General features: G+C 37.2%; 1 protein-coding gene across 3 annotated transcripts in view; it reads left to right on the forward strand.

Annotated features, from left to right (window-relative positions):
• Nucleotides 1-25057, forward strand: part of Rsbn1 (round spermatid basic protein 1) — a 44516-nt gene that overhangs the window by 13846 nt on the left and 5613 nt on the right. For 2 of the 3 annotated variants that reach the window (XM_055628730.1, XM_055628735.1), the window contains exons 2-4: nucleotides 322-995; nucleotides 21089-21226; nucleotides 21541-21683. In XM_055628730.1, coding sequence (XP_055484705.1) covers nucleotides 322-995; nucleotides 21089-21226; nucleotides 21541-21683 — 955 coding nt within the window. The remainder of the gene's footprint in view (nucleotides 1-321; nucleotides 996-21088; nucleotides 21227-21540; nucleotides 21684-25057) is intronic. The other variant, XM_055628742.1, reaches the window with a different exon arrangement.

The following is a 25057-nucleotide window of genomic DNA, read 5'->3' on the forward strand; positions in this document are numbered from 1 at the left end:
GTGTGTGTGTGTGTGTGTGTGTGTGTGTGTGTGTGTGTGTGTGTGTGTGTTGCTGGGGATTGAATCCATGGCATTGTACATACACTTAACTGTAGGTAGTTCCACCAGTAACTCGTTATTTTTTTTTTAAGTATAACATTTGACCCAGAATGTTACTGTATTTTAAGATCTTTGTCTCACTTTTGTTTCTAATGATAAAAGATGTAATAACAAATTCTCAGAAATTAAGGAGAGGGTATTTAATTTTAGATAAGTACCTTAAGACACATGTATATTGACACTGGTCCTAGCAACTAACTTATTTTTAATTATTGTGGCCAGAAACAGCAGATGAAAATGGTAAAACCCAGAGAGCTGATGATTTTGTCTTGAAGAAAATAAAGAAGAAAAAGAAAAAGAAACATCGAGAAGACATGCGAGGAAGGCGCCTTAAAATGTACAATAAGGAAGTGCAAACCGTCTGTGCCGGCTTGACCCGCATCAGCAGAGAGAGTCTCCCCCAAGGACAGCTAAATAGCACTTCAGGACTTAATAAGGAGTCCTTCAGGTATCTGAAGGATGAACAGCTGTGCAGATTAAATTTGGGCATGCAAGAATATCGGGTGCCCCAGGGAGTACAGACACCTTTTACAACGCACCAGGAACATTCTATTCGCAGAAATTTCTTAAAAACAGGTACTAAATTTAGCAACTTTATTCACGAAGAACACCAGTCCAATGGTGGTGCTCTTGTCCTTCATGCATACATGGACGAACTCTCATTTTTGTCTCCAATGGAGATGGAGAGATTTTCTGAGGAGTTTCTTGCTTTGACATTCAGTGAAAATGAGAAAAATGCTGCCTGCTATGCTTTAGCAATAGTGCATGGAGCGGCTGCTTATCTCCCAGACTTCTTGGACTACTTTGCTTTTAATTTCCCCAACACTCCAGTGAAAATGGAAATTTTGGGCAAGAAAGATATTGAAACAACCACCATTTCAAATTTTCACACTCAGGTAAGGTAAAATTATTATTTAATTGGATAGTAAATACAGTTTCACAGCAGTATTGACTTCATTGTATTGTGCAACACACCTGCACACATAAAAATCCCAGGTAATAAAGTACTGTAGACTGTCTTGATTTTCAGATTGTAATTCCTGATTGCTAAGATCTTTGCTGTGGGGTGTGCTATTTGCTTGACGAAATGCTTTAGACATCATTGTGAGTTTATGGAAATCAGCTTGAAAACGAATCCGGGCTTTACATTCAGGCAATGCTAGCGTAGAGTATATGATTTAGACATAATAGCCTCAGGGTAAAATTAGTTAAAACTCTGATACCGGAGTAGAACACATCAGTGTTGGTTTATTTATTTACCAGATTTTGCTTAAGTTCTTTTAGTAACTTGTTGGCAGTCTGTCCCAGAAATACACCCCATTTATGTGCCTTGGGAATGTCACTGGAGAGACCGCCATTGCCTCTGCTCCCTCTGCCTTGCACTGTTGTAGGTAAAGACATTTTCTGAAGCCTTGCTTGGGCAGTTAGGCTTAAGTCAGCAGGGAAACGCTCCTTTCTAACCACTTTTTAGCCAAGCATTCCTTTCAGTGGAGTTACTGTAGAGCATTAAAAAGAACAGAAATGAATCTGAACGTTTTAAAAATCTTTTTTTTTTTTGCTTGCTTTTCTCAGAAAGACTGAATATGAATGGGCAGCACTAGGTTTAAATTGTAGAACTGTGATTCAAATTTAGTGGCGACTATCACTTTTTAAAGATTTATATAGTCTGCATTTTTAGGTTTTACAGCCTTTCTTTTCCCTTAACCTTTTTTAATGTAAATAAGGTTATAAAAATCCGACTCTCAGCTGCTTACATTATAGTGGATTCAAGCCACTAAGACTTACTTGACCCGTCCTTAACTTGAATTTTTTAGTGAGTCTTTACCATCCTTGCCTCCAATGAGGGGAGTATCCAATTTAGATTCATGGGCTTCAGAATTTCTCTAATTGAAGTTCTCTCTGCAGTAGAGAGAGCAGGAGCAGCTAATCTGGAGAGGTCGCAAGATGAGTCTGCCCAAGATGTTGGAACTCCATGTGCAGTAAAGGGCTTCGTCTTGGAGTTTGGCCTTGTTACCGCAATCAGGTACCAAAGTACTGACTTTTGTAGTAGATTTTCCTTTCTTTTTCTTTTTAAAGGAGTTTTGCCCTTTGAAAGTTAGAGAATCCTACTTTTATAAATACTGAAAAAGAAATAAACAGTTCTAATCTACTCCATAGCACAAATAAAGGTACTGCTGAGAGCGGAGTTCACCTGTTCCTTCACTTTTTTAGATTAGATGATTAGAGAGATTAGAGAGATGAAATGAATTTTCTATTCTGACAGACCAGCAAGCACATCTAAAAAATAAGCCAGAAATTTGGGGGGAGATACAGTTTTGTAAAGGTGATTTTTTTTAAACTTTTATATTAGTCTATAGGTTGAGTTTGCATGTTGACAGTATTCAGACTAAAAATGAAACATCTCAAAATGGTATTCCCTGCTGATTTTTGTCCTCCAATTAATTTTTTAAGTGGAGCTGATATTTAAATGACTGTACCAACAACTTACCATGAGATTTACTTTGTGGTTTATAAAATAAGTATTCTTAAAGAATATATTAGATTATTATGGAATTAGATATTGCTGTTTTAGCCACATAAGAGGATAGAAGACTGTGGGTCTTGTTGCTCTTGTGGTTCAAGGACTTGTACAGGAAACTTGAAATTTGTAAATCTTGAAGTTTGTGAATCTTTGATGGATGTGGAGATGGATGCTAGCACATTAGTTCCCGTTTGTTCATGGCTTGTAGAAGTGTTTGTACATTCAGATCAGAATATTTGAAACAATCAGGAGGTACGTAAGCAATCTATCCCTGCTGTCCATTGAAGAAACTTCTAATTTGTTACCCAGAGTCAGACCATTAGTAAGGAGAAGAGTCAGGATGGAAACTGAGGCCATCTGACCCCTCACTGTGACCATTGGGAATGAGAGTACTTCGTCTAACATTGTGGTTATAAAGCTAAAGTTGTATCTCAGTGCAAAGTAGGAGAAGCTTTGATTTTATTTCATTTTTTTAAACAAATATGCTTAGATGCTGGGAATTCAGTGAACATGTGGGATATTTTGGAAATCTGTTTTGTAATCAAGTAAAAATTGTGGGCTTTTAAAAATTGTTTTCTTTATAGTTTGAAAATGTAGCCGTAATAATTGTTTATAACTGTATTTCAAGATAGGTTTTAGCTTTTATTGAGCATCTAATGGGTTCTGGACACTCAGTTCTTAAAAAGGACTAACTGATGAATTTAGCCTAGTAGGGAGGTGAGTAAAGTGGCAATTATAAAACCGTTAAAGAAGAACAGAGGTGTGCCCAGGAAAAGCCTGTGATTGAGGGAACAGGGTTTGCTGATTAGAAGGCATTTTAAGGCATGTTATATATAGGAGAATCTTCAAAGCAGATCAGTACTTAACTCCGTACGTATGGTCATTGTTTAACAAAAGGAATTTTGTTTGTGCAAATACAGTCCTGAGAATGTGCCACATTCAGGGAGCTGCAAATAGCTTGGTGAAGCAAAGGGGCATTCTGATTCTTAAGATTGGTTAGAGTAAGAAAAGGGGGAGAGAATAAAAACACTGAGGGCGATAGTCAGGAGTGTGAAGAGCGTTATGTGGCATGCTAAAAACTTTTTTTTAAAGTTTATGGGGGATTACTAGTGACTCTTAGCAGCAGTGCCAACAAACTATACTTCTAAAAAAATAAAGGGTAAGGTAGATGATGAAATGAGTTTGAAAGAAAGAAAACTGATTAGATTACTATAGTAACTGGATCAGAAAAGTTCCATGTCTAAATTGATACCAGTTTTTGAGAAAATAATGAGATTTGAGAAATTCTTAAGTGGAAGCTAACTGGGTTTAGTGAAAGAGGGCAAGTTTTAAGATGTGACTTAAAATAGGAAAATGATGGGGATAAAGGAAAGTTAATGCAGGGTTGAAAGGCTGGTGTCTGGTGTAGGGGTGCTGTGGTGTTTAAGAGATATTTTTGATGTGCTTCTTACTCTCACCCTGTCTTTAGTACTAGAGACTGAAACCAGGACTTTGTGTGTGCTGGACAAGTGCTGTTCTATGGAGCTACTGGCCCTCGCTGTTGGAGATATTTTGTGTACATTTGTGAAAGATTTCTCTTTTTTTGTAGACATGATTTTTATTATAAGTAGTAAAATATATGTAATGTCTCAACTATAAACCTTTCATGTGGAAAGGGTTTCTAACATGAGTTATTTTTAACATTATGAGAACCTCACAGTGGAAACAACCCAACACTCACAAACTAGTGACCAAAGATGTTTGTGTTTAGCTCAGGAAAACAAGGACAATTCGTAATTACAGAGTGTGTGTCCTAGCTGTGGGTATGATGAGACAAGCTAACTTTCCAGACTAAAAGGCACTCACAGCTAGGCATGAAACAATTCCAAACCAAGCCAACAGAGTTTGGCTGGTAGAAAGATTTCTTAGTGGCCGAATATGTGGGTCTCAGGTTGAGAAATGCAGGTTTTGGATTAATTAACATGTAGGTAAACTAGAGGTGGCAGTGGAATGGAGAAGAGGTGAAGCTAAAGGTGTAATGTGTCGCATGTAAGTGTGAGAATTTGGGAAGAGACCCCAAAAGGAAGGCGGCTAGGATATATTTCCTAGATTTTAATAGTAATGGAGTGATAAAAAGATAACATAGCTAGCAGGTGAGATGGCTCAGTGGTTAAAAACACTTGCTGTGCAGTCGTGAGGCCTGGAGTTTGGATCCTAACACCCGTTTAACTAGCTGGGGCTCTTGCAAACACTTGTAACTCCAGCTCAGTGATCTGATGCCCTCTTACAGCCTTTGTGCACACACAGGTATGCATACCACCATGTACAGATAACACTCACAAACACACATAAATCAACCTTTAAAAATTAAACAGCATGTGATAGATCAAGTAATAGAAAGATGGAAAAGTGTTAGGTTTGTAAGTTAAGAATTTAATTGGAAACATCATTAACACCAGTGCTTTGCAAAACACTGGGGTGGTGGTGGTGATGGTGGTGGAGGTGGTGGTGGTGGATTTTGAGTATTGTAATAATAGCTTTTAGAACCTTGCTATGAAAATGTGCCAGAGTATTTCTGGCATCACCACAGTGCTTGTTCGAAATGTCTGCTCTTGCTTTTACTGAAATTTTTCAAATCTGAATCTGAATGTTTGAAGTAAGCTCAGCTGGCTCTTATGCATATGAGGATTCACTAAGCACTGCTCTAGAATTTGTTCTCTGTAGCAGGAGGAGCTGTTAATATAAAAACCACATTCCACAAAGGGTTACCTGATAAATGATAAAGGATGATAAGTCAAACAGGTGTGTACTAAATAGTTATTAAGTAGGGCTAAAAATATCCCAAGGTAGTTTAGGAACTGCAGAATTCCAGGTTGCCATAATCACTGAATTCTTGTCAATTAGCCTTTTAGAATCTTTAGCCTAACCACAGGCACCTCTCTTTCTTTCTCCCCTGGGAACTTCAGCTCATGAAGTAAACTGTAGGCTTGTTTCATGTAAGAAAAGTTAGAACGTCTATTACTTTTATATTTTTAAATTATTGTATTGGTTTAGACTAGGATCCATATATAGGTTGTTTTTTAAGATTTTATAATCATCAAATATTTTAACACTCCAAGAGGTAAGTTCATTATGTCAACTAGTATGCTAAGCTGATCCTTGTTTGATTATTTAGCAGCTAGGGACTGCTAAAGACTAGTTTTGTGAACTTGAATTTGTAAGAGAGCATGCAATAAGATGCTTTTATAATTCTGAAGGAGTATTCACTTCTAATTTTTAATTGGTCATTGGCTTATTACCAGTGTTGACCAAAAATGTTTGAATGTTTGTGGAATCTTAAGGTCAGTTAATAGAGAAATTAATGTTCACAAAGAAATGTCTTCTTTCCTTAAAAAATACTATCTTACATACATTTGGAGATAAATGTATTTGTAATCTTTTTAATTTGGTGTAAATTATAGTTACAGTATTGGCTATCCGAAAACTCAAGTATTTAAGGCTGAGTTGTTATGACTTTACAATATAAAGTCTTTGGTCCTTAGCTCCCTATGTTAGAGTAGCCCTGTGGTAACAGAGGAACTGATAAAAGCTTCAATCTTTTAGTTCTTTCAAAGACCACAGGCCTTTAGGAAAGAGGAAGTCATTGTTAAGTCCAAGATTAAATGCAGATCCTTAATGAGGAGTTTTTTGTTTGTTTGTTTGTTTGTTTTGTTTTTCCTTTCTGTTAATGGTATGAAAGTCTAGGGCTTAGCAAACTATGATGTACATATAATTCAGCGGAAATTCTTATATATTTTAATGTGTATTGTTGGTGTTTGCCTGAATGTGTGTCTGTGAAGCATGCATATGCCTGGTGTCTGCAGAGGTCAGAAGAGGGAACCTGAAACTCAGTTATACATGTTAAGAGCTGCTGTATGGCTTCTGGGAATGGAACCCAGGTGTTCTTGGAAGAGCAGCCAGTGCTCTTAACCTCTGAGTTGTCTTTCCATCTGCTCATAACTGCATTTCTAACACTCTCAGGTAGTTCTGATGAAGTTAGAAAGGCCAGTTAAAATCCATACAAGACTTACACATGAAAACAGCAACAAACTAACACTATACTTGAGTTAAAATGGGAATTGTTTTAAACACTGAGATTGAAGGTACATGAAGAAGGATGATGGGTGCAAATGTGCTGAGGGCAAACGTTCATTTTTAAGTTCTGTATTTAATCTTTCTCCTCAAAGAATTTCTGTACTTCCGATTGGAAATCTCATTGAAGGCATACTTAAAAAGTGTAGTCAGGCTTGCTTTGTAGTGGCCTGAGTAAGAGTCAGTTATATCTTTATAACTTTATTTGGGTAGTGTTATTTGCAAATGCTGCTTTCGTAACAATAATATTCTAAAAAGTAATTAACATCCTGCAGGGTTGGATTATCCAACTTTAATGTCTTGTTTTAAAGAATAACAAAAAACAATGATTACCGTCTCATGTTAGCATAAGGTTATTAACTCTGTAACCTTTGATTAATATATTGACATTTTTCTAATGTGGACAGTTGTGTTGAAGAGTGGAATTAGTAGAATGGTATGTAATTGGTAAATAGTTAAACCCTTGAGGAACTAAGTATTAGTGCATTGTGTAAAAGGGAAAAATAAATACTTGAAAATAAAACAGCCTTTAGAAAATAAAACAGTGTACATAGTAGGTTTGATTATTTTCTCTGTTCTTAGTACAGCTTGTAATCAGCTCACCTTGACCCACTCAGTGCTTTTCCACGGGATGTTTTAAAAAATGTTTTTCTACTCATAGGTCACAAGGTTAGGAAGATTGCTGGCTTGCTTTTTCCTTTCTGTTTTTTAAACAATCAGCTTTAAATAGGCTTCTTCCTGAAGTACAAGTTCTACAAAACAGTCCATCCCTGTTTAACAGTCTTTCCAGGGTTTTCAGTATGATCTACCTCAAGCTTGGTATTCTGAGTCTTAACTGGTGGTTTTGGAGGTTTTGTGTATGGGATAAACATTGGGACCTAGTGAACTCTGAGAAATGGTATAGAATAACTGCAATGAGAGTTTTTAACATCAAGAACCATGTGTATGTTGACATAGAGCAGTGTGTACATTGACAGGTAGTTGCTTAATATTTTGTGACTATTACAAACATACCACGTTCTCTGAGTGCCTGCTAAGCATGATTAATTCCACACTGTTCTCTCCTGATTTTACTAAGGTGGGATTTTCCCTGCTTGCATTATTGTTTGCTCTGTTCTCTTTACTTACCTCCTGACATGTTGCTACCTCCTCCCACTGTGTTGTAACATACGTTAGGAAATGATGCTACTCAGCTTGTTTTTTGCTTTCTGAGAGAAGTTCCCCAGATGACTCAATTCCTGTAAATAGGGAAATTTAAGAGGCATTGTTTTACATCACATGCTGCCTACCATTACTGTAATTCTTTTCATTTGGTACGTAGGTACAGTCTTAGAAAGTTCATAACATCATAAACTGACATTAATCTTGTCTAAAATCTATACAGTACAAAATTATTCTAAAACCCCTTTTTGGGTCGGTAATCCTTTGGGACTTTATCTCTCTGTAAGGTTTTGTGAAGACTTACAAGCACTGCTTAGGAAAGTCAGCTTATTTGCCTATGGCCTATTCTTCAAGATTGAAAATTTAGTTTTATTTGTATATGTAGAGTGGTCAGCATCATATGTCCTCAGTTATTCTTTGTGTTATTTTTTGAGGCAATATCTCTCACTGAGTCTAGGAGCTCAGAAAGTAATTTCACTAGGATGCACCTATCTCCTCCTCCCCAGCACTGGGATTCTAGGGTTTGGGGGATCTGAAATCAGGTACTTATACTTGTATATTAAATACTTAAATACTTATGGATTTAGTTATCTCCCCAGTCCCTTGACCTGTCTTGGTCTCTTAGAAAAGATATTCCCACTCTGCACTTTGCCTGTTTGTGTTCTAGATTCTGAACCTCAGCCTGCTTTTTTTTTAATTTTTTTAATTTTATTTTATTCTTTTGAGACAGGGGTCTTATACATCAGGCACTGGCCTCTGACTTGGTGTGTAGATGACCTTGAACTTCTTACTCGCCTTTCTACTTTCTGAATGCTAGGACTACAGGCAGTGCTACCAGGGCCAGAGTATGTTGTTCTGAGAATTGAGCCTAGGACTCCATGCATGCTAGACAAGCACTGTATTAACTCACCTATATTACAAGCCCTGTTGTTATAAAATATAAAATAAGCTTTACCATTTTAACCATTTAAAGGCTGTGATATTGTAGAATTAATCACATTCAGAATGTTATACAATCATCATCAGGGTCCATTTCCAGAGATATTTTTCACTGTCCCAAACAGAAACTACCCATTTGTTTAGGATCTTCAGTAATAATAAGCCATTCCCTACTTCTCCAACCTTTGCCTCCTGTATTTTACGTGAAAAAAGGGGATAAGTTATACAAACGAATTGTTGCTTTGTATGTGTCCTTTAAAAGACAAGTTTTTCTTTCTTTCTTTTTCCTAGAAGCAAGTCTTTGACTTGAATTTGTAGTTTATAATTTCTACCAATTACATACTTTGGTTTGATGTATATTTTGATAGTCTCCAGCTAAATTTGGGTTCTAGCACCAGAGAGGCTAACAACTTTGATCTCCTGTGGAAGAAGAGTGAGGTCGATATGGGTGTTCACAGTGCACTTTTTTTTTTTTTTTTTTTTTTTTTTTCACAGTGCACTTTTTATGCTGCATTTTTAATCTGGTAAATGGCCCAATGTTCAACACTTTAGAAACTTGCTTATACTGGTAAGTTACCTTTGCGACTCTTTCTGACTCATGTCCAGTTTATGTCATCATGATTATCACTGTAGTTCTGGGAGCCTGACCTTGCGTATTCTTAGCCACTCAGGGGAAAAAAGCCTCTGGTAATCCCTTCTTTAGACAGAAGGCCTGCATTTGATCTACCACCCTAAATAGGAAATATGCTTAAAGTTAACTACAGCGTCTTGCCCACTTGCCCCAGGTCATGTTAGGCAAGAGAGAAGCAGCGCTCATCAGAGCGTGAACATAAAACAACATATGTGACTTTTACTACCACATCACATGTATTATTCTTTAGGATCCAGGTTTTGGTTCAGCAGTGTCATATGAGAATTATGTTGATGTACAAAACTAGTTCGTTGATTGTCAGCCTCTGGGTTGATGGTATAGGACATTGCAGTTTTCTTGTTGAGCATTTACTGCTTTATAATGTTGCTGTGTTGTAGTTATTGTTGTTGTAAATGTCTATCCACAAGTATATCCTGGGATTTTTTTTTCTTTCTTTTCTAAGATTCCACAGAAAAGTAAAGTGTCTCAAATAAGACTTCACTCACATATAGGGAGTCTGTTCTCCTGTGCCATTTGGTTGGTAGTTCAGATAGGTCTGGAGTTGTAGATTAGGTAATTTTCTTCAATTTTTAAAGGCATTATTCCAATGTTTCTTAAATTTAAGTGTTGTCATTTCTGATTCTTTTTGAGCCCTTCTTTCCGTACTATCCTCCCACTATCTTTGAATGTTTTCAACATTTCTTCATTATAAAAATTGAGAATATTAAGGGTAATACATTTTGAGATAAGGTTTTTTTTTTTTAATTACTGAAGTGCATCAAGCATTATAAATATAAAGAAGTATAAGTTACGAACAGCTAGATTTATATCATGAAACTCAAGAAATAAACTTCATCAGCGAAGTTGAACTCAGTTCTCCGGCTTTCTATATGGAAATAGAGGTTCTTTCATTTAAGTACATTTTCTACTATGTTTTTCTTCCCTTTCCCTTTTCTTACTTCCCTACGCCCAGTTACCTCTCTTTTTACCTTTTCTTTTCCCTCTCCTCTCACCCTCTTTTCTCTTTTTCCTCTGGGGGCTGACTCTAGATTCTTAAGCCTGCTAGACAAGTAAGTATTTTATCACTGAGCTAAGCTACATTTCTAGCTTTAATTCTTTGTTAATTTCCTTCCCTTGGCTTTTTTTTCTCTGTTTGCAGAAATTTTTATTGTGTTAGGTCTCCCAACTAATGGCCTAATTTACCTATTTTTTAAAAAAGGATTTATTATGTACATAGTGTTCTGCCTGCATACAAATCTGCATGCCAGAAGAGGGGACCGATGGTTGTGAGCCACCATCTGGTTGCTGGGAATTGAACTCAGGGCCTTTAGATGCTTCAGAAGCACAGCCAGTGCTCTTAACCTCTGAGCCATCTCTCTAGCCCTACTTAATTTTTTATTACATTGGTCTTATGCATACACACATGGGTAGCATGTACATGTGGAGGTCAAAGGACAACTTAGGGATATTTTTCTTTCTACCATGTGAGTCCTGGGCATCGAACTCAACCCATTAGGCCTAGTGGCAAATGCCTTTACCCTTGGAGCCTCTTCTTGGCCTTAATTTCCTTTTTTTCTATGGGTTATTATTATATTGCTGTAGCTATTTTAAATCGCAAGCACAGGTTGGTCCTCTAATTTTTTAAAATTACATATTTTTCTTTTTTGTTCTGCTGTCTCCTTTTCCTACTGTAGATGAATTTTAGCTAAAATGTATTGAATTTGAGAGGTTTCATTCTTATTTCTGTTATTCTATCATGGATGTTATACCCTCTCTTATCCCTCTGGTGAAATTATTTTAATTATTAAAATAATCAAATTTTCTTTCATGTTTTGTCTCTACAAATTCTGTTTGTCTTCATGTTTTAATTGTATTACAGGTTTTTTTCAAAAGTGGTCTTGTGTGTTCATATTTAAACACGAGTTAGCATAAAACTGGTGAGAAACCCTGAAGTCACATAGGTGGGGCTTTGTGACTCAGTAAGGAATCTATAGCCTTGTGAGTAAAGCTTCAACCATCAGTGTTTTTTCTCTGGGGCTTTTAATTGCTACAGCTAAGAACCGTTACATTTTTGCCAGGGAGTTAGAATATGTTATTCCTCACTCTTAGGACTCTTGGAACTTAGCTGTGGAAGAGAGATGAGGATGCATGGGATTACCTTTGGGGTTTACTTGGATAATCCATCTCAGTATCCTTATTTTTTCATATTTGCAAAGTCCCTTTTTTGATAAGGTAACATCCATAGATTTGAGAATTTAGAACATGCACATCTTTGGGGTCTTTACCCTACCTGTCCCATGCTTCAAATTCATGATGTCTAAAACAGAAGATCTTCCCACCCAAACTTCTCTTCCAGAGGACATAATGACTGATATTTCCTATCTAGTTATAAAGGATACCGGTTGGTAGTAATCTTTGATACATATTCTTGTTTCCTGTCAGATGCTCTTTCAGTCAGTCCTGACTGTTTAATCTCCTTGATATTTTCTATATGTATTTTCTTCCTATATTTTCTATATATATTTTCTTCCATTTCACTGCCTTTGAGCAATTTCTTACTTGGGCTATTATAGAACCCTCCTACCTGGTCTCTTTCCCCCCAAACAAACACTAAACAAACAAAGCACTAAACAAACAAAATAAAAAATGCAAATATCGGAATTTGAAGGTGGAACTCATGTTGCTAGTAGGCTAGCAACCTAGCATGCACAAAGCCCTGGGTTGGATCCCAGCACCATGTAAACCAGATACAGTGGCATACACCTGTAATCCCAGTACTAGGGAGGTAGAGGCAGGCGGACCAGAAGTTCAAGGTGATTTTTAACTATATAGTATGAGTTCCAGGTCATCTTGGGTTACATGAGAGACCCTGCTTAAAAATTGACAGAGGCAAGTATGGCTTGCTGTGAAGACACACTCCAGTTCTATCTATATGGAAAGTTGAGGTAAGATCTTTTGAACTCCAGAGTTTGAGGTCAGCCTGGATATACGACTCTAGAACAGACAGAGGTAAATTGGGAAACTTCCTTTTCCTTTAGACCTAATGGGTTACTTTTTTTTTTTTTTTTTTTTTTTTTTTTGAGATAGGGTTTCTCTGTGTAGCCCTGTCTATCCTGATACTCACTCTGTAGGCTAGGCTGGCCTCAAACTCAGAGATTTCCCTGCCTCTGCCTTCCAAGTGCTAGTAGTTGTTAATAGATTTTTGTTTCTAAACTTGTTCTCAGATTTTAGTTGAATGTTACTTTAAGGGACAGTTTATACTCTGGATTGAGATTTTGTACTCTGTATTATAGTTTACAATTTATAGTTTACAATTTAATGTTTTATTAGTTTATGTCTTTCCCCACTAGACTGTATGCTTTAAGGAGTCAGGGGTAGGTTTGGTTTGCTGTATCTGTGTTGAGGACAGTCCCTGACATATAGTATAAATTTATAGTAAATGAATGATTTGGTTTTTTAATAATTCTTATTTTTTTGTGTAAAGTTATATAAATCTACTCCCTTGTGCTAAAATTCATAGTCTACTTTCTGTTGCTATCACAAACCAGCAGATACCAGGTACATTATAAAGACAAAAGGTTTATTTTTAGTTCAGTGTTCTGGGGATTCAAGGGCATATCACTCGCATACATTTGGTTCCATTCTGGGTGAGTATGATCAGAGGCCATGTGCCAGAGGGATTTGGAAGAGGTACCAGCTCACTTGTAGCAATCTCTTAGGAACGTTCTATATCATGTGTCACCTTTTTTGTGACTATGGTACTCTCTTTCGGAGGTGATGCCCCAGTGTTCTAACTATCTCTCCCAGTAAGTTCCAGCATATCTCAGCATCACCACACTAAGACTGAGCTTTTCAGCACTCACTGGGGACAAACAGGCCTCCAAGTATTTGAAGACTGTTGTGTTCTCTTTTAATCTTTTATCAATATTTAAAATATTCTTTTAACTTGTACTTCACCTCCTTTGTATGGTTTGCAAGTCTCTAAATTACTTGCTTTTGGGTGTAGTGTAGGGGTAGATTTTTTTTCCCTAGTTTTTTGTTATTTTTTTCTTCTTTTTTTAATTTTTTTTTTTATTAATTACACTTTATTCACTTTGTATCCCCTATTTTTTTCTTCTTAAGTCCAGGTCAGGCTATAATATGCCAGGGTCATCTGTGCAACCAAAATGACCATAACAAAGAGAATATAGATATGGTGGCTAGGAAAGGATGTTTCCTTGTATGACAGGCCAGAGTTTAGCAACACTGCTTCACTTTATCCAGGATCCTAGTTCCTTCTGTCTTTAAGTTTGGCCAATCCTTCCTTATTATATGCTTGGATGCCCCTGCTTCTATAGCACTCAGGATTCTGCTAGCAAAGAAAGAGGAAGTGAAAGACAAGATGGTTCCTTAGGAAAATGACATTTCTAACTTGCCTTCCTATTGGCTATAACTTAATCACAGGTGTACTTAGCTGCCAGGAAGCCTAGCTCACTGGCTATATGCCCAGGAAACTCACTGAGAAGAAGACAGACAGACTTTTAGGAATAATTAGTGGCTTCTTGTTTGGCGTCAGATTCACTCAACTGGTGCATGTTGGCTGCTTGTGCTGCTCCCAGTCTGACTTGTGTAAGTAACAAAAGTAACTAGAATTTACACTTATTCGAATCTTTAATGCAGGCTGACAGTGTGGGTCAGTAGTTCTTCCTCTCTTTTCTCTCTGTCAGAGTATAATAGTTGGTTTTTGTATTTCTACCCTTAGCATGTATAAATTCAAGTATTTATGTGAGGCATGTTGTATTACTGATACACTGAGATGAATGATAAGAGTCTATATTTAAACACATTGTCTGCTTTCTTTTCTGAGTGTTTTAAATTGGGGTAAACCTTTTCTATTCTTTTGTTGTTTTTGAGACAGGGTTTTTCTGTGTAGCCCTGGCTGTCCAAGAACTTACTCTGTAACCAGGCTGGCCAGTCCCCCTGCTTCTGCGTCCAGTGCTGGTCTAAAAGTGCACAACCATGCCTAGCTGGTAAACAGTTTTCTACAAAGGATTGCATAATATTTTGCCTTTATTTAAACTGAGGGTATATATAAACTTTGAATACAGAAGCCTGCATAGTATCTGCCTCTATTTCAAGTGCTTACTACTTTAATTCTGCCATTGCGTGAGTAGACATGAATGAGTAGAATGTTTTCTAGTTCAATGTGGCAATCCTGAGTTTGGTCTGTGGGTTGGAGGTCTAAACTAACAGCTTATGTTTCTTTCTTTATTAATTATTTGTTAACTTCTTTAACCAGTTCTTTAGTAAAGATGCATTCTGGGTAATTTTTCTTTTCTCAAGTCTAATATTCTTGACCATTTTTTGAAATGTTATTCTTAAGTTACTATAGTTGTCTTCTCTCTGTGGCTTAGCACCCCCTCCCCCCCACTCCAAACTCACTTTCTTTGTGTGATCATCCTGTCATAGCTGTTTTTCTGTCTGGGACTATAAATTTACAGCTCAGTTCTTTGACGTCTTATTTATTTGTCTTCCCTCAAATATTCATTTCCCCCTTTACTTTTTTTTTTTAATTTTTATTATTTTACAGATTTATTTAATGTATACGAGTGCTCTGTTTTCATGCACACTAGAAGAGGGAATCAGATTCTCTTACAGATGGTTGTGAGCCACCATGTGGTTGCTGGGAATTGAACTCAGAACCTCTGGAAGAACAGCCAGTGCTCTTAACCTCTGAGCCATCTCTCCAGCTCCCCCTTTACTTTTAAGACCTTTGTTTCTTTATATTTTTTGAGTCTTACTAACTATAGTTAGACTTTCGAGTTAATACCAGTGGCTTTACCTGCATCTGTGTTTGTGTACCATGTGTGCCTGATGCCTGCAGAGGCCAGAAATGGGTGTCATATCCCCATTACAGAGAGTTATAGAGAGTTGTAACCTGCCGTGTGGGTGCTAGGATTCAAATATGGGTCCTCTGGAAGAGCAGCTCGTACTCTTAGCCACTGACTTCTCTCTCTACACTCTAATTTTTAATATCTACCTCTAATTTTGTAATTATCTTAAACCTTAAAAAATATTAGCTATGAATACTTTTTCTTTTAAAATTTTTTGCAATTAAAATTTAATTATATAATTTTCCCCCTCCTTTCTCCTCTTCCAACACTTCCCAAGTACCTGCTTTGCTTTCTCTTAAATTCATGGCCTTTATTTAACTGTATGTGTGTATGTATGTATGTATGTATGTATGTATGTATGTATGTATGTATGTATGTATGTGTGTGTGTATATATATATAATATTCAGCCTACTCAGTTCATATTAATTACTTGCATATATATGGTTTCAGGTTTGACCACTTGGTATTGTATAACCAGTTGGGGGCAGAGTTTTTCCCTGGGAAAGACTATTTTCTCCTGCTCTCAGCATTCTTTGTTGCCTGTAGTCCTTTGATCTAGGGTTTAGGTCCCATGAGAGTCACTCTTCCATGTTAACCAGTCTATTGGTGTTGTCCTGTTCAGGTCTTAGTTAGGCGCCGTATTGGTACTATTTCATGTGTAGTTTCTAGGATGGACATTATCTCAGCAAACTTCCTGTTCTTTCCATCTTTTCTGCTATGATCCCTAAGCCTTAAGTGCAGGAGTTGTGTTGTGAATGTGTAAGTTGGAGCCGAGCACCACATTGTTACTTGTTCTCTGAATTTTAATTGGTTGTGATTTTCTATAATGTTCTCCATCTGTTCAAGGAGCGGTTTCTTTGATGAGACACGACCTATTCTTGTCTGTGAGAATAAGGATCAATATTGAAAATGCATTTAGGGCTTATGCTGGTTTAGTAAAGTAGCTGTTGTAGGCTCTCTTCCAGGATCCATGCTTTCACTAACCCCCAGTAGTTGGCTATGTGTCTAGTACAAGGTATGATTTCCTTTTTTTGAGCAGGCCATAATTCCAACTAGAGAGTTGTTGGTTACTGACAAGGTATGTGTGCCCTGATTTCACCCTTAGGGATATTGTGCTTACTGGATATTGTAGTTCATAGGTGTCATAGCTGAGTAGGACTGTTCATTCCTTCCCTCCCCTGGAATCTTTTATGGGGCCTTCTAGTAACATGAAGGAGGCTTTTAGGTCAGGTGTATCTCTGATTGTCCAGGACCTATGCCTGAAGTAAATGGTGTCCAGCAGTAAGGACTCATTCCTTTCTTTTTTCTCACATTCTTTCCAGTGTTGTTAGTTGTTGTGTTGATGTTTGCCATTCTGACTTGGATAAGATGAAGTCTCAAAATTGTTTTGATTAACATTTTCTTGCTGCTAGAGAGAATGAACATTTTTTGAGATACTTTTTAGCTATTTTATTCTTTTGACAACCGGGCTTGGTGGCACACACCTTTAATCCAAGAACTTGGGAGGCAGAGTCAGTCTCTGTTGAGTTCAAGGTCAGCCTGGTTTACAAAGCGAGTCCAGGACAGCTAAGGCTATACAGAGAAACCTTGTCTTGAAAAACCAGAACAAACAAACAAAAAACTGTTTAGAGATTGCAAGGCCATTTTTACATGGGTCTTTTATTTTATTTTAGTTCAGCTGGTAAGATGCTTTCCCATTCTGTAAGATTCCTCTTCATTTGATTGTTTCTTTAGCCATGCAGAAGCTTTTTGGTTTTCAAAGGTCCTATTTGTCAGTTGTTGGTCTTGGTTTCTGGGCAAACCCAGTTTAGAGAGTTCATCTTTATACCTGTGTCCTGTAGGATTCTGCCTATGCTTTCTTCTAGCACTGTAAGTACTTCAGGTTTCACACTTAGATCTTTGATCTATTTGGAGTTAGTTTTGTGCAAAGCGATAGATAGAAATCTAATTTAATACATTTAGTATTCCCAGCACCATTTATTGAAGATGCTGTCTTTTCTCCAGCATACGTTTTTGGCAATGTTGTCGAATATCAGATGGCTATAGGTATATGTACTATATATATGTATATGGGTCTTTGATTTTGTTCCGTTGGTCTACATATCTGTTTTTGTGCCAGTACCATATTGTTTTTATTACTGTAACTTTGTAATATATCTTGTGGTCTGGAATGGTAATCCCTACAGGATTGTCCTTTTTGCTTAGTATTGTTTTGGCTATCCAGAATCCTATGTGGTTCCATTTGAACTTTAGGAGTTTTTCAATGTTAATGAAGAATGAGATGGGGATTTTGATTGGGATTATATTGAGTCAGTAAGTGGCTTTTGATAGGATGTTCATTTTCACAGTATTAATTCTACTAACCCTTGAGGATGGAGTGTCTTTGCATTTTCTAGGATCTTTGTCTCTTCCTTTAGAAGTTTAAAGTTTACATTGTAGAGGTCCTTTTACTTCCTTGGTTAGGCTTATTCCTAGAATTTTTTTTTTTTTTTTTTTTTGAGGCTGTTATGAATGGGAGTGAATCTATGATCTTTTTTTTTTTCCTGTAGGTTTGTTATTGGTATATAAAAAAGCTATTTTTGCAAGTTGACTGTCTTACCACATTGCTGAGATGATCAATTATTTCTAGAAGTTTTCTGGTAGGAATTTTAGGATTTCTTATGTAACTATCATGTCATCTGCAGATAGGGATAATTTGGTGGTTTTTTGTTTGTTTCCCTTTAATTTCATTCTCTTGGCTCATTGCTCCAGCTAGTACTTACAATATGTGTTTTCTTGGCCATCACTTAGGCATTTATTCTCTTTCAGTTCATTGAGCAGTTTTGTTTTTGTTTTTTGTTTTGTTTTTGGTCTTCTTTAAATTCCTTAAATTCGTTGAAGTTTAAGGTTGGTTTTTAAAATTCCATGTCCTGTGGTTCATCTAGGAAATTCTCATTGGCAAACTAGTGGAGTTTGGTGGGAGGAAAGGAATACTGTCTTGATCTTTGCTGTTGTTTGTGTTTTTGCTGTGAGGTCTGGGTGCATGGACTTGTTTTGTCCTTTGGCGTGGACGGAGCAGGCTGGAGCAGAGCACAGCCCTAAAGTTTTGGTGTGGCTATATGGAATGAAATCAGGTGGATGCAGGGCTCTTGGGGGCATCCAGGGTGTGTATCCTAGTGCAAGCCTGATTCGAGGGTAAGTGTGGAGCTTGAGAAGGGTGTATGCAGGGGAAAATCAGGTGGAGTCACCCGGCAAGACTGTAGTGCAAGATCTTGGAGACCTGTTAGGATATGTCTTATGAAGGCCTGGATGGTTGTGTGAATGGGTTATGTCCTGATCAGAACCTGGAGGCTGAGGGCCCAACAAGTAGGGGGCCAGGCTAGGCTGCAGTACTTGACGTGTGATCTCGGGAGTTGCTTAGGGTGTGTTGATGGGAAGACCAGGCAGACTCACCTGGATGGACCTTGATCGGAGGATGTGTAGGATCTGTCTGGGCAAGGAGATTGGAGTGTCTTTACTTTGTTATTGTCATTAAATGCTGGGATTGAACCCAGGGCCTCACATATGCCATTCAAGTGCTCTTATTTCTGAGCTGTATTCCCAAACCCTTAATTGTTACTACTATTTTAATCTAGTTATAACTTCAAATCCAACTTGTCTAATACCTGTGAATTTCATGGACTTGATTTCTTTACATGGAAACCTTGTTTAGATCTGTCTTATCAATGACCTATTAGTTACCTACAGGGATAAGTCAAAATTATAATAGTCAGTAATAAAATTGGAAGCCAACAAGGATTAGAGTATATGTTAAACTGTGGCAAATCATACAGTTCTTTTGGAATAATCAGAAGGAACTTGATCAGCTATGAGGATTTTGAGCTAGTGGAAGCATTTAGAAAAGGGAAGTTGGATGGTAAAGTATTTTTTCCGTAGGAGATCATTTGTAGGCACTATGTAGAAATGCTCAGGTGAAACCCTCATGTATGATTTTAAGGTTTTGCAGTTAGATAAAAAATGATTATCTCTTGCATTAAGGCACTACTTAGATAAAATTTGTTATTTAAAGGATGAGGAAAAGGCTTATAAATTCCTAATTAGGGGACTGAGAAAATGATTGCATTGCCTAGTGAAGCAAATACAGAAATATCAGCGCTTCCCCAACAAATACACAGGTTTAGGAGTAGAAAGCCTAGAAGAAAATGTGATTGATGTTGTAGGTGCTGCATTTGAGCATCTGCAGCTTGACCAAGAGACGTTGTATTTACAGATCTGACTTAGAGGAACAGTTTTAATTTAGAGAATTAGATACAGATATATGTAGCAGGGTACATATAATAAATTCACATTATAATTTAAACTACCTATAGATAATGTGTTGAATGAGAAATAGGCCAGCTCTGCAACTTAGAGGAGGATCCCTGGAAGGAAGCGAAGACAACAAATGACGGGAAAACATTTCTGATTTGTCTGTAGGAGGTCGTGAGGGCTCTGTTCAGGGGATTGGTGTAGATAGAAGTCATATTGCAGTGAGTGTGAATTGCATGAAAGTGAATAAAAGTGAGGTAAAGTGATAAATACAGGAACTAGAGACATATTACTGAAGTAGTTTTCCTATATGGAAAAGGTATGTTTATATACAAGTTGGTAGGATTCTCAATTACAGTTGTGTTTAAGGGATGATGAGTTTGTTGGCTCCTGTTGAGGAACGTTCAGAGGTAGAACTGATGGTTTGAATGCTTCATGCCTTGGGGTTTGTAGGCAGCTGGTACAAGGATTAGGATAGAATATGAGTGAGGGGTAGACCTTGAGGTCTAAGCTGGATCTGGAAGAAACTGAAAGCCAGAATGGGGCTGAGACTCAGAAATAAATATAGGTAAAGGGAAACAGGAGAGGTCTTATTTAGTGTAAGTAAAGGGAGGAAACCAGGAAGGTTGTAATAGGTATTCTAACTTAGTTATAGTTTCCCAAATAGACTAAACATTATTACTGCACTCAATCTAGTACCCAAATTTTATAGCACATTTATTTACTTGATGACAGTTATGCCACTAAGTAAAAAAATATAACAGTATTAACTTTTGGCAGTTATTGGATGACAGCATTAGTCCTCAAGAAGGGTGAGCCTTATAAGATGTGAAGGTCTTGATAAGGCAAGAAGCTTTTCAACTTGGCAGTACTCATTCTCTTCTGCCTTTCTTCACTCCATCTTTCCTTTAGGCTTTCTTTCTCTTTTCAAGCAGGAAGAGGTGCTCACGTCTTTTTGTTCACATCACTTCAGTTAGCCTAGATACCTATATTTTTGAGCTGTGTGTAAATTAGGTGCTGTTAACATTGTGATATTTGAATTAGGTAAATTTAAGAGTAGTGTGATACCTTGGTGTCTTTCTTGAGGTGAAGGTTAGCTGAGGGATGTGCAGTGGACATGAAGGGTTAATGCGGCTCTGGCAATTCTCTCCCTTTGCCCTGCCAGTTTATTGCTTACTCTGCCTTTCCACTTCAAAATAAAGTATTTTCAAAATTAAATAGTTATTATTAGAGAAATTTTTCTTTATGTCTTGCTTTGAGGTATTGAATGAGTAGGCTGACTTACACATTGAAATTTTTCTGTTTGTGGCTGACATCACGGTTGACTGCAAGGTTAACTTTGTCTGAAGAACTGACCATTGAATTCTTAGTGTGTAGATGGAATACTAATACTGGAAATAACACTCAGTTCTCGTTCTTATAGTGCACTTCAACCCCTTTCCCTCTCTCTTTCATTTCATCTCAGGTCAACAGGACATATTGCTGTGGTACCTACCGAGCAGGTCCTATGCGGCAGATAAGTCTTGTTGGAGCAGTAGATGAAGAAGTTGGTGATTATTTTCCAGAGTTCCTTGATATGTTAGAAGAATCACCATTTCTGAAAGTGAGTGTTTGTTTAGACTATTAATGTGCTGGTCATTATTTTTAGTAGACACATAAAATTAGAGTATTAAGTTAATCTTGCTTAATAAAATTAAATCTTACATACTTGTGTAGAAATGTGTAGAAATTTCTTGTGTAGAAATGGTTAGAAAGTATTGGTATTGAATACTTTATTTTTTTATATGTTTCTTTGCAATATGGCTTTATTTCTTCATATACACATGTGAAATGGCTTTTAGTGCTTTTATTTGGATGGGGGATAATCTGTAAACAGTCTAAAATCTTTTAAATGTGACTTATTCCTTTGGTTTCTAGATGACTTTGCCCTGGGGTACACTTTCCAGCCTCCAACTACAGTGTAGGTCTCAGAGCGATGATGGGCCTATAATGTGGGTAAGGCCGGGAGAACAGATGATCCCTACAGCAGATATGCCAAAGTCGCCCTTCAAAAGACGACGGTAAACATTAATTTTGTTTAAATAAAGAAAATTACTTTCTTTAGTAGGTGGTTTATAAAAATGATTGACACCTGAGCATGGTTTGGAAACTTGTCTAGACTTTTAAGAGTTTTTTTTAGGTAAAATATCAAGTTGTCAGTACCTTAGTTCAGATAACCTGTTACATGGTCAACAGAATCCTGAAAAATTAATTCATTTTTTAAAAAACTGGTATCCTCCAACCGCCTGTAGGATAAACGATCAAATTCTCCTTAGTGTGGTATGTACAAATCTTTGATAATATAGTACCTTTGGATCTGCTCTCAGTTTCTCCTAGGTACTAAATTCAATTCCCAAACCTTTGTCTCCCGTTGCCCTTTGCTCTTGTTTTGTTCTTTTTATTTGGAATTCCACCCTATTCCCACCTTTCTCTTTGTCTAGCAGGTTTCTAGTAAAGTTTCCAAACTTACCTTGAATGTCACCTTTGTGAAACTTAGGACAAGTTAGCCAGCTCTGTCTCTGGTTTTACAACATGGTTCCTTGATGATCTTTTTACTGTTTTTGTTTCTTAATAAATTTTGACCTCCTTGAGGTTGAGGACTGTTTGATCTCAGTCATCATCATGCATAGTAGGAAACCATGGTGTGCTGTATGAGATATTATGCTATTGCATAGAGTTGTAATAAATAATGTGCTAAGATATTTTCTCTTTCATACACATAAAACAAATTAGATTTGTTTTATAGTATTTTGGGAAATAACATTCAATGAGACTGAAAATAATTTATACCTGCTTGAGCTATAGAAATAGCAATTTAAAATTAAGCTTGGCATGATGGCATATACCTTTAGTCCCTGAACTCCAGAGGGAGAGGCAGGTGGATCTCTGTAGGTTTGAAGTCACCCTGGAGCTACATAGTGAGATCTTGCCTTAAAAAAAAAAAAAAAAAAAAAAAATTAAGACTCAAAAGTGAGTAGATTAGTCTTAACTTTAATAAAACTCACAGGAGAACGTTACCTAAGTGTCAAAATAGCTTTAGATACTTAAGATGATCAATGAAAAGCCTCAGTTAAAAACTGAGATTCGGGGATATGGTTCAGTTGATAGACTGCTTTCCCAGCATGTAGGAAGCCGCTGGATTCCACCCCTAATACTACATAAATTGGATACATTTGTAGTTCTCTTATCCAGGTATGGTGGAGTCAAGAAAACCAGAAGTTCAAGGTCATCCTCAGCTACATAGTGAATTTGAGACCAGACTGGGATATAAAAGACTCACAAACACTGTATGTGAATGCAGGACATAAACCCCAGCAATTAATTAAAACTCTAGCACATTACTAGATCACAACAATTTTTATATCTGTGGTGGTGGATCTTAATTCTAAATTCTTGGAAGTACTATATGTATTTTGCTCTATATTTTCAAAAAGAAATGAATGTTTTATTATGTTTTTTGTGCTTCTCACAAACATTTATTAATGCCACATTGTGAACAGTACTTAAACAAGTGTACAGCGATGCTCCATGTTTCCGTTTAACACAGCTTTCTCAAGCTTAGTCTACACTCTTCCAGTTACCTTGAAACAAGGAAATTTTGAAACTTTCTTTACTGTATTATATAACAGTCTTCTAGAATGTTTCATTGTTGTGCCCGATTCAAGAGACCCCAAAAGACCACTAAGAGTCGAGTCCGATTCAAGCTTAAACTTGGGCTGCCAGTCTTTCCTGACGTAGCAGGTTAGAAAGTGAGGCCCTGAGTCTCAGGGAGGCAGAGTTTTTAAGGGGAAAAACAGCAAGTGGGGAATTCCAAGCCTTGGCATTACAGGGAAGTGTAAGTTTTGGGTGGCGGGTTCAGCAATCGAGGTGACCTTTAGGCTAATTGTTCCAAGCCACCTGGCCAAACCAAAAGACATCTAAGATACCTGTACGATAACCTGCTGGGTAGAGGACCCATTAATACATTCTGTGGTATTTATGACAACCTGTGGGGTGGAGGGCCATGTGACCCTTCTCGGAACCCAAAGGTGGGGGTCAAGTCACTCCAAGGACAGTCAACTTAAGATAGTCTGAGAAACAAAATGGAGTCACCCCTGCCATCCTTAGTCCCTTCATCATCTAGATGAACTTAACTCTTCTAATGTACCTGTAGAATTACTTACCTAATTTTACAGTTTCCATTCTTCAGTGTCTCTTTATTCCCTTTCTGCTAACTTTCCCTGCCTCTAGTGACTACTGTTTCTCTGTACCATAAGATGAACTTTTAAGTTTTCTTCTATATACCATTTATATCATGGGCACCTTCAGAGAACTGTGTTCTTTCTGCTCAGCATGAAAAGCTCATTATTTAGCTCATCATTTAGCTATAAACCTAAAACTGCCCATTTGCATTCTCTGCTTAATCATTCTTTTTGCTTAGGCTTTTGTGCTCATATTGGCTTATGTTTGTTAGATGGTTCTAGAAGTTTTAGGCATCATAATTGAACCTGGTTATAGTTAATAGAAGAAACTCTTATGCTTTTTTATGAGCTAGGAAAATTTCGATTTTTTTCATACTGTCAATTAGAATCCACATTATTGGCAGGCATTGGTTTATGCCTCTTTTTTGAAATAGTTTTGAATGTTTTGATGGTTGGAATGAGCCTACTATAATTTCACAGGACTCATCTAGCTCTATCTCTGGAGCTTATAGATTAGATCAGGGGCTGTGAAGAAAATTGAGAGAGGAATGCAGAACTGAGTGGTTAGACATTCTCCATTCCATGGGTTTAAATGCTTAACATCCTTCCTGCAAGGGGCACTGAGTCTGGCAGAGTTTCATCCTTGTCGTAGTTACTTTTCTATTACTGTGGAGACCATGGCCAAAGCAACTTAATAAAAGAAAGCATTTAATCGGGTCCTTGCTTACAATTTCAGATAGTGAGTCCATGACCATCATGGCAGGGAACTTTGCAGCAGACATGCTGCTCACAGCCTGATCTGCAAAGTGGAGGCAGAGTGCCAGAGAGAAACTAGCTGGGGTGGGATTTGTGAACCCCCCAGTGACACACCTCCTCCAAAAAGCCTCTACCTTTTAATCCTTCGCAAATCAGTTTTATCAACTAAGGATCAGACGTTCAAATATATGAGCCTACAGGGGCCATTCTCATTCAAACGCCATAGCCATTATACTCTCATTAAAAAATTTAAGTTTCACTTAATTTTTGTCCCATATCATTACTGTGCCTGCCCTCCTTTGATGTCAACTTCTCCAAGGTCCATTGCCTTTTTCCCTGTTGACTCCTTATTGAATGTTCTTGTCCTTTGATGGTGTTTGCTCAGTTTTATCAGTTTTGTTAGTCTAAGACAATGTGATTATTTTTCATTACGTAAAAGTTGGTTGGTATTGCTAATT

Source organism: Psammomys obesus, unplaced genomic scaffold, assembly GCF_907164565.1.
Source record: "Psammomys obesus unplaced genomic scaffold, mPsaObe1.curated_primary_1811, whole genome shotgun sequence".
Taxonomy (NCBI): Eukaryota; Metazoa; Chordata; class Mammalia; order Rodentia; family Muridae; genus Psammomys; species Psammomys obesus.